We start from the raw sequence: 16,039 nt of genomic DNA, 5'->3' as shown, positions 1-16,039 counted from the left end.
GGGGGGGGGGGGGGGGGGGGGGGGGGGGAGGAGGTCACCCTCCGCATGCTGCTCCTGCCTGCAACCACTGCTCCTGCAGCTCCCATTGGCTGGGAACAGGGACCTGTAGCCAATGGGAGTTGCAGGGGTGGTGCTTGCAGAGAGGGGCAGCGCACGGAGCCATGTGCCATCCCCCGCTCCCAGAGGCTGCAAGGGGACGTTGGCCCCTTCCGGGAGCAGCGTGGGGCCGGGGCAGGCACGGAGGCTGCCTTAGCATGGCTTGCTACCTGGTGAGAAGCTGCACCTCAACCCCCAGCCCTGAGCCACCACCCTGAACTCCTTCCTACACCCCAAACCCCAGCCCTGACCCCCCTCCCAGAGCCAGCACCCTTTACCCCCTCCTCCACCCCAACACTCTGCCCCAGCCCGGAGCCCCCTCCTGCACCCAAACTCACTCCCAGAGCCCACACCCCCTCATACACCCCAACCCCGTGCTCCAGGCTCAGCCCAGAGCCCCCACCCACAGTGCGAACTCCTCAGCCCCAGCCCAGAGCCTGCATCCCCTCCCAAACCCCTACCCCAGCCTGGTGACAGTGAGTGAGGGTGGGGGAGAGCGAGTGACCGGGGGGGGGGCAGGAGTAGAGTGAGTGGGGCGGGGCCTTGGGGGAAGGGGCCAGGCAGATCCTGGGTTGCCCTTAAATTCAAAAAGTGATCTTGGGCATAAAAAGGTTGGAGACCACTGAGATAGACAAATCCAGACTGGAAATAAGGTACACATTTTTGAGTGAGGGTAATTAACCATGGGAATAATTCACTACGGTCATGGTGTATTCTCCATCGCTGACAATTTCTAAATGAAGATATAATCTATCTTTTAGTAAGATATCCTAAGAATTATTTTGGGGAAGTTCTATGGCCTGGGGAGGTCAGACTTGAGGATCAGACTGATCCTTTTTGGCCTTGGAATCTATAACATCTTATTTAACACATCACTGGAACATCAGTGACCAAATACAGAAAACAGAGAACTACCAAGGCTTTACCAGCATATCTGATAACATATATATGTAAAATTAAAGGCTAATCCTCCTACACACATAAGAACGGCCATACTGGGTCAGACCAAAGGTCCATCTTGCCCAGTATCTTGTCTTCCGATGGTGGCCAATGCCAGGTGCCCCAGAGGGAATGAACAGAACACGTAATCATCAAGTTTTCCATCCCCTGTCGCCCATTCCCATCTTCTGGCAAACAGAGGCTAGGGACACCATCCCTACACATCCTGGCTAATAGCCACTGATGGACCTATCCTCCATGAACTTATCTAGCTGACACACACCTCTTAAGAGTGGTTTTAAATCTTAAATCTCTGGTGCAAGGGAGGCAAGAGACACCTTGACACATGCCAATTCCCAAAACAATGGGCAAGGACAATGTCTAGGCAATAAACAGGGTCCTCATTACATGAAAATATTATGCATCTGTATTGCTGTAGCACCTACGAACCCTAGTGATGGATATGAACCCCACTGTGCTAGGTGCTGTACAAACACAGAAAAAGACAGTCCCTGCCCCAAGCAGTTTACAATCTAAGTATAATACCTAATATAAGACAAGAGAAAATATATGGAGGAGTACAAAGTAGTAATGAGACACACAGAGGCAGTTTGGACTGGTGCATCACATAGGCAAAATATCAAGCTTGTGGATGTTCCTCATATTGGGAAATCGTGAATCCTTTTATAATAAAGCGTATGATGCTGTTCACATGCATTCCTGGGCAGCCAACTTAAAGGAGCACTGCAATTTCAGAGCAGAGGTCAACAGGAGGAGCAATTCTGAGTTGCATGCTTTGGTACTGCAAAAAACCCGATAGTCCCTGTCTGCAGAACACTGATGTGTCTGCACACATGGAATATAGAGATCAGATATACATTTTAGGCTATCCAGTCCATCTCATTGCCAGTGCAGATACATACAAGAAAAAGTTACGTTCTGGTACTTCAGAATCAGAACCTCCTGAGAAAAGTAACAAAGATGATTATGGGGCTTAATTTGGCATTGAGTAACTGAATGAGGTATTTTTTGAGAGAAGAATAAAAGAATCAAGTATGTATCAGTATGGCTAAAACAGGAGAAAAAGTAAGAACTGTTTAGAATGGTAGAGAATGTATTTATAATCAAGAGTAACGGGGTGATACTGCAAGTTAAGTCCCCTCCAACTGAAAACTTACCTAGTTTGTGAAATACAGTATTCCAGATAAAAAGAGCATATGTACCTCCCCTCTGTACCTGCACATACTTTTACACGGGAAACTCTTCTGGTTATTTATTGGGCAATTTACCCCATGTGCACGAACTGTGCTAACTACACAAATAACATTGCAAAGAAAAAAGAACTATAGACCAAATATTAGAAAAACAACTTCCTAAAAGGGAGACTACTAGGGAAATGGTTACAGCCCCAACACTTGGAGGATTTAAAAACTAGTCTGGATAAAACACTGAAAAAGTTACAGTAAGGAAAAAACCTGTAGCGACTTCCAGGAAGTAGACCAGGTGTCGGCAACCTTTCAGAAGAGGTGTGCCAAGTCTTCATTTATTCACTCTAATTTAAGGTTTCACATGCCAGTAATACATTTTAACATTTTTAGGTCTCTTTCTATAAGTCTATAATATATAACTAAACTACTGTTGTATGTAAAGTAATAAGGTTTTTAAAATGTTTAAGAAGCTTCATTTGAAATTAAATTAAAATGCAGAGCCCCCCCTCCCACCACCAGACTGGTGGCCAGGACCCGGGCAGCGTGAGTGCCACTGAAAATCAGCTCACGCCTTTGGCACGCGTGCCATAGGTTGCCTACCCCTGAAGTAGACTGACTGATCTAATACGTCTTTTCTATCTCTTAAATTCTATGGACCACATTCGTCTGGTGTAATTCCACTGACTTCAGAAGTCAATGGAGACACACCACAAATTAACACATCTCTATGAATGTCAGTCTCTTGTCACAGTTCTGACCCAAATAAAAACTACTAGAGCCCACTCAAATTCATGTAAGAGGAATCTTATGCTTATGAGTTTTTATAAATTTAAAATTTCAGTTGTGTTCCAACACATTTTAATTAATCGTCAGTTAGCAAACAGAATTGTAGCTTCTTATTTAGTCACTTGTTTCGGTACATGATGAACAAGGCTGCGAATCTTTCATGGAGGTCACAGATTCCGTGACTTTCCAGGACCTCCATGACTTCCGCAGCTGCAGTGGCTGACCCTCACCGGCCTCTACTGTGGCAGCCCCAAGCAACTGATCCCAGGCGCTGCCCCAGAGCAGCAATCCCAGAGGGGTGGCGGTGGAGCCACGGGCCATCCTGTGGCCTGGAGTGGTGGGGCCACAGGCCATCTCACAGCAGCAGGCTGCCCGGCCCCCCACTTCCCCGGGAGCAGCAGCGGGGCCACATGTCACCTGCCCTCCTCCGGAGCAACAGCAGCATGGCCCTGGGCCGCCACCCACCCCCAGAAGCAGCAGCACCTGCTGTAACACCGCCCCTCCACTCCAGCAGCTAAGAGTTAGTTAGCAGTATTTTTAGTAAAAGTTACTGACAGGTCACTTGCCATGATTTTTTGGTTATTGCCTGTGACCTGTCCATGACTTTTACTAAAAATACCCGTGATTAAATCTTAGCCTTGGTGATGAATTACAGGCTACGTTCAAAGTAATCCCCAAACCCAAGCTATATATACACAGTAGTTACAAAAGGTGTGCATCCAAGGAGGATTTGCAGCAACCAGATAAAGAACAGTGTTCAATTCAGATATTTCTAGGCCAGAAACTTTGAGGACATCAACATAGCATGCTGCAAGCAGAACAAGAAAATAAAGTTTTAACCAAAGCCACTATGATAAATCTCAAATTTTAGAAAAATCTTGAGATTTTACTACCCAGACAAAACCTTGATTTTTAAATGCTCCTCTCAGGCCCACACATCCAGTAAAATGCATGGAATATGCTACCAAAGGAGCAGCATAGTACACTGCAGATTTGAACCTGCAACCTTTATATTAGTCTGCAATCCCTACTGACTTGCCTGCTTGAGAACCAATTACAAGAAGTGCAGCGCGTTATACAAACAGTACATACTGATAGCAGAGCAGATCTAGACAGGTGTTTCCCATCCTCTGCTAACTACACACCAAGAACCAGAGTCCCTTGCTAAGTTAGTACAAAGTGGACCGATCCTTCAGCCCAAAATGACGAACCTCGGCCATTGCTCGGGCAGTGACGTCTGGGCGAGTTCTGCTGAAGTACCCCCTGCCCCAGCGCATGGCTACGCGGGCGGCGGAGGGGGCCGCACAAGCCACACGGCACCTAGTCTCACAGCCTACGGCTGCTCCCACTTCGCTGCTCCCCCGGGGCGGACAGTCACAGCGGCCTTCCCCGTCCCCTCGGGGCCCCGCCGAAGGAAGCCAATGGCGATCGGCGCCTGTTCCGCGGCGGGGCCCGGTAGAGACTAGGGCCCGCTGTCAGGGTGGAGGTTGAGGGAGGCGCGGGGACTGCGAGGCCCGGCCGAGTCCCCTCCACCCCACACTGTGGGCCGGCGGCGCTGGGGTCCAGCCCGCGCTAGGCCTCGGACGCCAGGCCGCTCCCCGGGCCCTCTCCCCATGGGGATCTCCCCGTGGCCGGCTCCCCCGGCCGCACCGCGCAGTGCCCCGGGGCAGGCCCGCCCGGGTATAAATGCGGCTCCCTCCCTCTCCCCTCCTCACCATTGTGGTCCATGATTCGGCGCGGGGCACTGTGGGAGCGGAAGTCACCGCGCCGGAAGGGCGGGGCCGGAAGCACCTGGACAACGGAAGCGGAAGGTGTGCTGTCAATGGGGGGGGTGAGGTCTGCACAAAGGAGAACCGAACTGAGCCGCGCGTGCCCAGGGGAAGTTGCTTCGGTGGGCAAAACGAATAGGTCCCGTGCAAGCTACAGCTCCCAGTGTGCACTGCGGCCGGACCGGGGACTGTAGTTACCAGCATGCTTTGCGGGCGCCACCGGCTCATGTTGGCACATTTACTCTTCATTGAAGGCCTGTCTTGGCCCATGGCATGCCGGGAGTTGGAGTCCCACCATGGAGTCTCCGCTACGGCCGGCGGTGTGGGAGGCGCTCTGGTGGGCCGCGCGCGGGGCGGCTGCTGTGGGAGCCCGCGGCGCGTCTGACAAGGGCCCCGGCCGGTTAGGGGTGCGGGCCCGTCGGGGTCCCTCCAGTGGCTCTTTCGAGCTTTTGTCCGCAGTTACGTGATCTAGACACGGATTCTGGGCTCTGACTGAATGAGGAGAGTCTCCCCGCATCGCGCGGCTCCGGCATCTGGTGCATTATGGAAAACACCAAAGGTTGCAGGCCTGGCAGTGAGTGAGCAACGTGCCCCCCAAGGCTCACAGGCAGCGCGTCCCCAGGCTCCAAATCTGCTTTCTGAACCAAGCCTGGGCCTGAGGGGTCCTGTAGCTCTTCTCTGACCTCCCTGTGGTTTGTCAGTATCTTTCCGGTGTACACACAGAGATATTTCCTTTGCAGGAGTCACCTAAGGGAATGTCACCAGCTACCTTAGGTATGTAGTGCATCTGCAGTCTAGAATTAGGGCTGTCAATTCATCACAGTTAACTCAGGCGATTTAAACAAAATAAATTAACTCAGTGAAAAATAATTGCACTATTAAACAATAAGAGAATACCAATTAAAATGTACTATAATATTTTGTATGTTTTCTATCTTTTCAAATGTTTTCAATTACAACATAGAATACAAAGTGTACAGTGCTCACTTTATATTTTTGATTACAAATATTTTCACTGTAAAAAAGATGAACAAAAGAAATAGTATTTTTCAGTTTACCTCATACAAGTACTGTAGTGCAGTCTGTTTATCGTGAAAGTGCAACTTACAAATGTAGAATTATTTTTCCACATAACTGTACTCAAAAATAAAACAATGTAAAACTATATAGAGACTACAGGTGCACTCAGTCCTACTTGTTCATCCAAGTTTGTTTACATATACAGGAGATAATGCTGCCCATTTATTTATGTCACCTGCAGGTGAGAACAGGCGGTCGCATGGCACTGTTGTAGCCAACGTTCCAAGGTATATACGTGCCAGATATGCTAAGCATTTGTATGTCCATTCATGCTTTGACTTATAGATTGCACTACCTTTTGTTTCTTTTTTACGGTGCAAATATTTGTAATTAAAAATAATATAAAGTGAACATGCTACACTTTGTATTCTGCATTGTAATTCAAATCAAGCAGGTGCTGGCAGGAAGCAGGAGGAGGTCTGGGGGTGGGTGGGGCCATGCTGTTTGGGGAGGCTCAGCCTCCCCAGACCTTTGATACCCACTGCCCATGATAGGAATCTTGCCTGCAGCCAGGCCTTGGAGGAGTTTCAGTGCGTGGAGACATTTCCTGCACAAGATCGTTGAGAAATCACCGTAGAGTCTACGGATGGTGCTAAAGAGAGTGGCCACAACTGCAGAGCCACGAATCCACAGCAGCTGTTCTGCAGCTTTTAGGGGGCTCATGGCTGATGCTGTTTCAGTCATTTGCTCACAAGCGGCCTGTGTTTTGATCTATCTAGGGGGCAAACTAACAGTAGGAGAAACTGTTAGCTTCTCATGTAAGTGTATTTTAAATTCAACTAAGGTCAAAATAGTAACAATTCCCACTAAATTCAATTCAGTGGGAGTCTTTCCAGTGACTATTGCCCAATTCGATCGCCACCCTACAATGAGGGAAGCTGGTATGAAAGTGATAACATTTCTGAGAACATTAAAGAGATAAAATATGGGGGGTGTTTTTCAGTTTGCACAACGTTTATTCCTTAGGTCACTGACAACATTCCTGTAAAATACAGCACCTTTTCTAGACGGTAAAAAGATTAATAAAATATCTCTGTCTTTCAAGGTAAACCTTTGACATACAGAGATCTAACAGTATTAATAGTCACAAAATGCTTAGAAAAATGCCATTCCTGTATTATGCTTGAAAAACAAGTATATCCAGCGGTGCTTCTGAGGGGTTTATGCATGAGTGCAAAGTTCTGCAGGGTTTTAGTTATATTGTAAAATACATTACTTTGGTATCCTTCATATAAAAATAAGTATGTCTCCCCTTGCATCCCACTCCATCCCCATTGAACAGAAGTATTTGAAATTTTCTTCATGATGTCTATTGTTGTTCTTAGAGCTTGGATGGGTGTAGTAAATTAAGAATGTAATGGAAACCCATGAGAACATTCTTATCTGGATAACTATAAATATACTGTACCAGTAAACTCAAAACAAATACAAACATGACTCAGATAATAAGTGTATATGCAGCCCATGAGTGTGAATAATTGTCCTATACCCCCATTCTGTATTAATTCATCCTGGTTAAAAAAATCATATTTTAAAAGGAAAATGTATTTTTAAATATCCTTGTATTTTATTATTACTCTTCTTAAATGCTCAGGCAGCAAAAATGCGAGACAAAAACCAAAATACTGGATCCAAAGCGACTTACATTTGAGGAAAGTTTGGATCAGAATTCAAACTTCAGAGTGAAGGCCGATCTCTAGCAAGACAAGTATGTTCTACCAGTATCACTCTATTATTTCGTGATATTCCTTATTACATCTTCCTCAGAAAAATAAAAGCCCAAATGGCTTCTAACAATTTTCAAGTTAATCAAAATATTCCGTATTTTGTAAGTGTTTACAGTTTGTTTTATATAAAGGTATATAAAATGGACAACAGTTGATGAGAAGTAATGTTTCTGAGGGAAATTGGCCTGATCCTTCATTGTTCTACACACAGCACTTCCATTGACATCAGTGGCAGTTTATTTGAAACTCAATTCTGCCACCATTTTCAGATCAACATACATAAGAGTAGCAGAGTCAAGCTCTGAGCAAATTTGTGAATGTGGAGATCAGTCCTGCAAAGGGCCGAGCACTCTAGCCTGACCCAATGAAGCACTAAGCACTTGAATAGTCCCATTGACTCTACTCATCCTTAAATTTAAGTATGTGCTTGTGTTTTGCTGGATTGGATGAGAATGCTCAACACCTTGCAGGATTGAGCCCTTTGTGCTTTTGAAAGTAGTAGTAGTAGTAGTAGCCTATTTGACTGTCCTGAAAATCCCTTGTATATCCAATAGCATCACACTGTTATGCCAGTGTTTCAGCTCTGCCAGAAAAAGGACCATCTCTGGGTAAAGGCCCAATCCAACTCTCGGTGAAGTCACTGGGGGTCTATCAACTGACTTTAATGGAGGTTCAGCAAGGTTCTTAGAGATATAATCTGTGCTACTTAGTGCTTGGCTTCCCAGCTGAGACTGCCAATTAATGCCAGTTGTGATGGTGGTAATTTTCTGTGTGCAATGTGTGTGTGTTTGGTCCCATTCGAAATTTTGTGTGATACTTTAATTACACATTTTATTTCACTGTAATTTTAATATGTGAAGATACCAAAATGATCACAAAGTTTAGACCATAAATGTGATGTAATCTAGAAACCTATGTATTGTAAGGTCTACGTATGGTTTTTATGGCATGTTTTTTCAACATTGTATATTGGTAGTTGCCACAAGGAATTTCAGTTTTAAAACTAATTTATTTACAATTTAATTTAATTTTTAATGTAACAATTTGTGTAATGTTTCATCTAAACATATAATCATTACATGGGAACAATCATTTCTTACATAGCCAATATAAAGCCTTAAAAACAGAAGTTAAAAAGATTTTCTTGTAATCCTTTAAATTTTGTGTAAATTATTGCACTAGGGGATTGTAGCATAACTTTTAAAAGTACACATTTTTTAGAAGAATAGATGCAGTTTGTAGAGTATTAAAAGAATGAAACAGTTTATGCAGATAATTCTTCATTAAACCAATGATACTATATAATCCCATTTCAAAAACCAAACTAGATATTAAGTCAGATCTTTACTCCAGTTTTATAGCAGCCTATTCCACAAATTCCATTAACTTCAATGGGACTATTTGTAGAGTAAGGTACTGTTCAATCTATATAGGTTTAATTTCAGTAATGATTATTAACCAGGAGTGCATGAGTTACTAAAAATAGCACTAAAGAACCAAGACTCTTAAGTAATAGTCCCTCCTATTGAGCCTTATCCATATATATGGTTAACATTTTATAGCAATGTAGTAAACAGTTTTGAGTGAATAAATTTTACCTGTACTCCATTTCTGTTATATAAGGGATTTTTTATATTGAGACTGCAATACTGCAACAAACCCAGGAATTATTTTGAATGACTAATAGATAAATTTTAAAGACGTGTGTTGAATGCAGCCGTGTTAACGTCCTGCGAAACTAATTGCATGGGATTGCAGATCCTTTTGCAGGTCAGGGCCTAGGGCTGCTACTGCCTATTGCTTCTCTTTTGTGAGGAATTTATTATTTGTATTACAGTAGCACCTTGAGGCCTCCCATCAGGGTTGGAGCTCCATTGTGCTAGGCATAATACAAATACATAAGAGACAGTTCCTGCCCCCAAGAAGAGCTTACAATCTCCTCAACCCCTGGGGCCGAGTTACCATAAAGAAGCTATTTTTTTCCTATATGCATTGATATACCAGTGGGTTATAGACACAGACCGACAAACCCTAAAACTAGCTGCAATTTCTGTAATAGTTCTGATGATCTGCCTCCCATATCTTGCCAACACTGATTCTATGAACACATTTTTCTGATCAGACTTGACTGTTTCAAGGATTACATGTCAATAGACAAAATTTGGAGATTTACAGAGATCTACAGAGTTCAGACAAAGAAAAATTAGTGTTTTCTTCAAGTGCAAAGACAAGTCCCAGTGCAGAAAACGTTTATATAGTATTGGTGCCTGAATATTGCCATGGAGTCCAAGATATGCGTAATAGTTTTCCTTCATGAAGCAAGTCTGCGCAGGGCCTAATGAAATAAGTTTTAAAAGATGGGGGATGGTGAGAGGGAAATGGGTGATGAGTTCTGTGTACACACCATATTTAAAAAAAAAAAAAAAAAAAACTTTTGCACATATATTACTATACAAGCAAGGGGTTCAGTGCTGGCTGACTGAGTCTACCAGGAAATAATTTTAAAAGAGGCTGTAACCTGAAGCCATCTCTCTGGTTGGCAGCTTCATCTCAGTAGTCAGTCAGGGAGATGACCTACACCCAGTAAACACTGGCTGTCAAGTAGCAGGTTGAACCCTCACAAAACAGTCAATCTGGAGTCAGGCTGTTTCTTCTTCAGTCCCTGAGGTAACTTAAAAATGTTAGGGGTAAATTATGGCTTTTAGAACTGGCTGGTGGATGGGGAGAGCAATTTCAGATGAAAGCATTAAGCCTCTGTAGGGTAGAAGCAGGCATAAAACCTTGTGGGTGCTGGAGGTGGAGAAGCGTGAATACATGTGGCACCTGCTACACCTTCAAAAAAGATTCATTGTGACTTCCCTCACTAGCATTGACTTCTAGGTGAATAGGGAGGGCAGACTTTGGGCATCCCACAACCCACTCTTTGGGTGTGCCACAGTCAATATTTTGCCTGGATCAGCCAGTCAGCTGCCAAAGTGTGTAGAGCCCACAAGGCTATGGTGTTTTGTTTTGTTTTTATTTATTTTATTTTTTCTTGGTTGGCCCCCATGTATCAGCACCACTCATACCGCTATAGTTAAGATAAATATGCATACATCATGGACATATGCTTTATTTAATTAAAAGGATAGCTCCATACCTCCTCCTGAACATCAAGTTCATCATCAAGCTTGCCTGTTTCTGAGAAATCTATTGGTTCCTTAGATTCCTGCATCAGTGAAATCTTAAGAGAAAAGTTAACAAGTATTGTGAACAAAATGAATGTTGCAACCGTACCAATAAAATTATGTTGCCATGAAAAGCCTTGGTGTTACTGCCTCCGCTCATAAAAACCTGCTGCTTACTCGTAATTAACAAAATTATTCTTTTAGCTGTTGGGGTAGAGACTTGTGCTTTTGATGCTGAAGGCCATGCTTGTAATCCTGGTGATGACTCAGTGTCTGTGTGTATGCAGCCATAGGTTAGTTAAAATGGTATGCAACCTTTTTAAATACATAAATACTGCAGAGTAACTCCTCCAGAGTCTGATATGACAAGCAAAAATGACCAAAAATTCAGGGTCTCATACTGCTGTATTTGTGAGAACAGTCACAACATTTGAAGGCCCCTGGTGGAGTGTATGGCCTTAATCAAGGCTGCATATTTAAGATGGGTGTAGGCAGAGCCAGTGCTAGGCATAAGCAGACTAAGCAATTGTTTAGGGCCCTCAGCAGCTCAAGGGGGGGCCCCTCTTAATTAATAGTGTGTTGTAGGGGGGTCCAAAAATATTCCTGCTTAGGGCCCCCAATGGGTTAGCACAGGCACTGAATGGAGGCAGAATTAGAACTTTAGGGCCTCCTTGTAATGTATGGAGGATTTGAATCAATCTGTTCAGTGTTCTAAAGTTTCTCAGGAATTGCAGGGAGCACTGGTTCACTACATGTTTGTGTTGTTGCAGAGGCGATGTGGGGCAGTGGGGGGTGGGGCGGGGCCTGGGCAGGTGGGGTCATATACCCCTCCTCCCTCAGATTTGTTGCTTGGTTGGACTGAGCATAGGGTGACCAGATGTCCCGATTTTATAGGGACAGTCCCAATTTGTGGGTCTTTTCCTTATATAGGCTCCTATTACCCCCTACCCCCGTCCCGATTTTTCACACTTGCTGTCTAGTCACCCTGACTGAGCATGCTCAGTAATGCTGCTGAAGCCAGTTGCCCTCACTCTTCACAAACACACCCATCGGTAGGCACAGGTATCTCTGGCTGTGCCTAGCACAATGGGACCTCAACCTGCACTACTGCAATATAAATGATACATAGTAATTAATAATCCTCTAACAGTTAGAAAAGATCTGCAGGCCATCAGATATACAACACAAGCTGTCCAGTTTATAAGCACCTTGTATGAACATCTTTTGCTTTTTTAAACAACTCTTCATCTAGTTCCTAAAGCTTTTTCCCTTTACCACAAACTGTGAAAACTATTTACAGCTAGTGTATGATACAGAAAAACAAATGATATATGGGCCTCACCTTTTCAAAAATAGGATCCTGGATGTCTCTGTGCATCATTTCATGCTGTATGTAAAGCACAGCATCATGGACAGTCAGGAAGAACATGTCTTTTCTGATGTTATCATCAAAGAAGCCACATTGTTCCAGCTTTGTTATAATGTTGTCTGAACAAAAACCAAAGTTATAAAAGACTGATACATTGGAAAATAATTGAAGAAATAAGTGTCAAAATAGAGATGAACAATTATCAACAATAAAATGTATAGACCTATAATTCTATCATAGTGGGTTCTCTCTAAGTTAAATTCATTTCTCCCCAAGACACCTTTGTACGCCTGCAGACACAGCCAGACACAGTTTAACTATTTATTTGTTTAAAAGAGCAGTTCAGTTCACTTTTAACTATATTTACTAAAAAAGTACTTCCACAGATCCAATCCACAGATCCTTTATTACTTTTATTCTATCCTTCATGCTGTGCATTAGTGATAATACATATATGTTTACCTTGATGTGATGCGATGTATACAGTCACATCAATTCTCTCGAACTCTTTAACTATCTGGAAAAAAAGGGGGTGGTTTGCAATAAACATTTTCTTATACACACATATTTAAGAAACAGTATTTGTATTCACAAAGATTAGTTACATTTTTCATTTTCCTTTGAGTATTTGAACCACAATCCCGAATCATGTGTTCTTTTATTCATAGGAATATAGAAATTACCAGACCCAAAGTCCATCTATTCCAGTATGCGGTTTCTGTCAGTGGCCAGACTTTGATTATTAAAGGCAAAGCTGACAGTGCCATCTATGATTATGGTTGCATGACACTATGGACATGCTCTGGGAATGAATTGGGGTTGTGCAGTATAGAAGGTTGTCTGTGGAAGTGGTTCTCAGCCAGAGGTCTGTGGCCCCCTGGGGGCCGTGAGCAGGCTTCAGGGAGTCTGTCAAGCTGGACCAGCACTAGACTCGCTGGGGCCCAGAGCGGAAAATAGAAGCCCCACTGCATGGGTCTGGAGCCCTGAGCCCTGTCATCCGGGGCTGAAGTCGAAGCCTGAGCAATGTAGCTTTGTGGGGGCCCCCTTTGGTGTGGGCCCCAGGCAATTGCCGTGTTTGCTACCCCCTAATGCCGGCCCTGGCTTTTATATGCAGAAAAAACAGGTGTGGCACACATGGAGTTTTTATAGCATATTGAGGGGAGTCTCAGAAAGAAAAAGGTTGATGGTCTGTGGGACCCCTGCCTCATTTGTTGCAGAAGTTGGAAGATGCATAGTGAATAAGGCAGAGGATTACAGGAACAGAAAAGAATTTTTTGCAGACCAACTGTTTGTTCCTCATTTTCTGGATGTCCAACTTAATAACCTGGGATTTGAATTGCAGAAATGCTGACCACTCAGGAACTGCAGTTGAAGTCAATGCTTTGAACATACCAAGTGCTATATAATGCTAAATTCTCTGAAAAATCAGGTCCTATGTGTCACATATTGGGCACCCACAATTAGTGGATACTTTTCATTTTAATCTCCCTGTGCCTCAGCTCCCCATCTGTAAAATGGGGATAATACCCCTCACCTCTCAGGGGTGTTGTGAACGTACATTGATTAATATTAGTGTAGTCAGATACTATAGTGCTGAGTGCTAAAGAAAAGTCCATGAGGAAGTTAATAGTTTTGTCTTCATGGCAAGGTGTGGGGTCCCATGCGGATAAAGCACACGACCAATGTGGTTGCAAGCTGACTCTGAATCCTGTTTATTACAAGCTTTCTTTTATAGTCTTTCTCAACATTACATAACACAATTAGGCTATAATTACACATTTACCGATTGGACAAGAAGGAGAATCATGTGTTTATCACATGTATAGCCCCACACCGATTGGTTCAACCATTCCCTACATAAGGCCTCATCTTATATAACCACCAGGGGGCCTTACATAAGGCCATGATTTATTACCTTGCAAGTGTCCCATCGTGACCCTTACCCTCTCATGGAACTTTACATCCCCACAGCAAGGTCTGAATAGTGTGCAGGAAATAAGGCATGGGGCCACACATTGAACAATGAGAATAAAACAAAATATTGAATAGCTTCTCTTTAAGTGAGCGCTGGCCATCCTGTGCACTGACTGAAGCAGGGGTCCCATGGAAAAAATATGCGATCATGTAAATTAAAGATAGTAGCAATGCATAGGCACAAGGAGCCCAAATTAAGGTTGCACGGGCATTCTAATTCTGGCATTTTCTAATGCTTAAGTGCTTGTCTTTACAACCTTAATAATGTTTTTATTATAGTTTTTTAGTTTCTAATTTATAAATAGACCAAAATCTACGTGTCACAAACCAACATACACTGGGAAACTCAAAATTAATTTCAGCCAACCTGTCCCTAATTAACATACCAATGACTAATACTGCACAGGAAAAAAAAAAGACTTACCATTCTCATTGTCCTCACGGCTACAACATCCAAGAATGATACACCTCCAAAGTCAAAAATTAAACTATGGATAGGCACTCTGGGGACATTCACTTTGACTGGGAGTTCTGAATTCCAGTCCACTTGGATCTCTACTTCTTTGGTTGGAATTTTAAGATCTTCAGGATCATCAAGATCTTCATCAGATTCAAAAGCTTCATTGGTAGTCCCAGAATCATTGATGATGCCATTCTAATCAGAACAGATAATATAAGAAATATATCACATAATCAGGGACAAAGATTTTGGAATTTTTCCATATTAGCTTATTTAAGCAATAATGACGGAAGCATTTTTTCCTCATTTCTTCACATCTGACTGATCCTGCACTAAATGACTTAAATGGAAACAAGACTGAGCCAATAATTAGCACTTCTCCCTGCATACAGTGTATTTTCTTTCCTGTGTTTTTGTTCATTAAGGGAGGAGAGCCATATGGGAAAACCACTGTCCAGAAAACAACTAACAAGCTTCCACTTGAGAACCTTACCCTATAGTATCTTTAGGGTTGATGTTTTTATTTTTGAATTATATGTATTACATTTATTGCAATAACAGTCCAAGGGTCAAGAGTTGTTGTCACTTACCTGAAAATTTCATCATATAAACTTGAAAGAATACAAAAATGTAGCATCCTGCAGTATAATATCTGGCAAAAATTGACACTTATTCCCAACCTTCAAATGTGGGGACTTCAATGGGACATCTACATTCCACATTTTGGACACTCATATAAGCACTTAATGGCATAAATGGCCATTTTACACTTAGCACAATAAATGTTGCCCCATTTAAGCAGCTGTGGAATGCCCTGTTGGCAGGAAAACCAATGCAATTCTTCTGCATATAGGAGGCAAAATATAAGGAGCCTGTGTAAGGGATTTACACTCTCTGTGCACCAGAATGCAGCTCTGAAGAGAATGCCAGTCTATAACTTTGTCAAACAGATGTAGGGATGAGGAGAAGGAGTAAAGGAAGGACCAGGTAATCCACTGCGTCCAGATCCACTGGCCTTTCTCTCCCCTCCCCAACATACTGTGGGCACAGCTGCCAATGGTCACTCCAACCTCAACCCCAAGGCTATAGTAGCAGCCATGGAGGAGTTCTACTGCTGCCTGCATGCTGGAGGGAAAGGATTTTTTCCCCCAGGCCCTGAAAATACTCTAGGGTAGAGTTCACTAAATGGGTCAAGTTCTGAAGATGAGGTTCAAACTGACACCTCATATTTGCGATTTGATTATCCTCTTCAGGTGCCTATGTTTGAACATATTGCCCATTATCAGGAGAATTGTCCAGTTAGTTAAACATGTTATCAGCAGTTAATGGCTCCCTCCCTAACGAGTACTGACCAGATGCATTTTGACTCTGAAGCAGCCATGATGTTCTATAAAGCTTCCAAGTTGCAGTGGTTTATGATTCATAGATTCATAGATTCTAGGACTGGAAGGGACCTCGAGAGGT

At 43.3% G+C, this 16,039-nt stretch overlaps 2 protein-coding genes across 2 annotated transcripts in view; both read right to left on the bottom strand.

The window, feature by feature from the left end:
- The window catches only part of LOC112108907 (E3 ubiquitin-protein ligase Hakai), a gene marked incomplete at its 3' end in the record, with an annotated part of 7,732 nt that extends 2,961 nt beyond the window's left edge, over positions 1 to 4,771 (bottom strand). The window contains exon 1 of the mRNA XM_026660890.1: positions 4,745 to 4,771. Coding sequence (XP_026516675.1) covers positions 4,745 to 4,757 — 13 coding nt within the window. The remainder of the gene's footprint in view (positions 1 to 4,744) is intronic.
- A 5,949-nt stretch (positions 4,772 to 10,720) lies between these two features.
- On the bottom strand, positions 10,721 to 14,770 carry LOC113408136 (pendrin-like; the record flags this gene model as incomplete). Its single annotated transcript, XM_026660891.2, has 4 exons — positions 10,721 to 10,828; positions 12,115 to 12,260; positions 12,604 to 12,658; positions 14,540 to 14,770. Coding segments are annotated over 4 exons (540 nt in total), but the record flags the coding sequence as incomplete, so codon positions are not given.
- Between the last annotated feature and the right edge of the window lie 1,269 nt (positions 14,771 to 16,039).

This window comes from Terrapene carolina, unplaced genomic scaffold (assembly GCF_002925995.2).
Source record: "Terrapene carolina triunguis isolate 2854851 unplaced genomic scaffold, T_m_triunguis-2.0 Scaffold840, whole genome shotgun sequence".
In the NCBI taxonomy this organism is placed as follows: Eukaryota; Metazoa; Chordata; order Testudines; family Emydidae; genus Terrapene; species Terrapene triunguis.
Note: the sequence above shows the minus strand (reverse complement) of the source record. Positions and strands in the feature narration are given on the sequence as shown.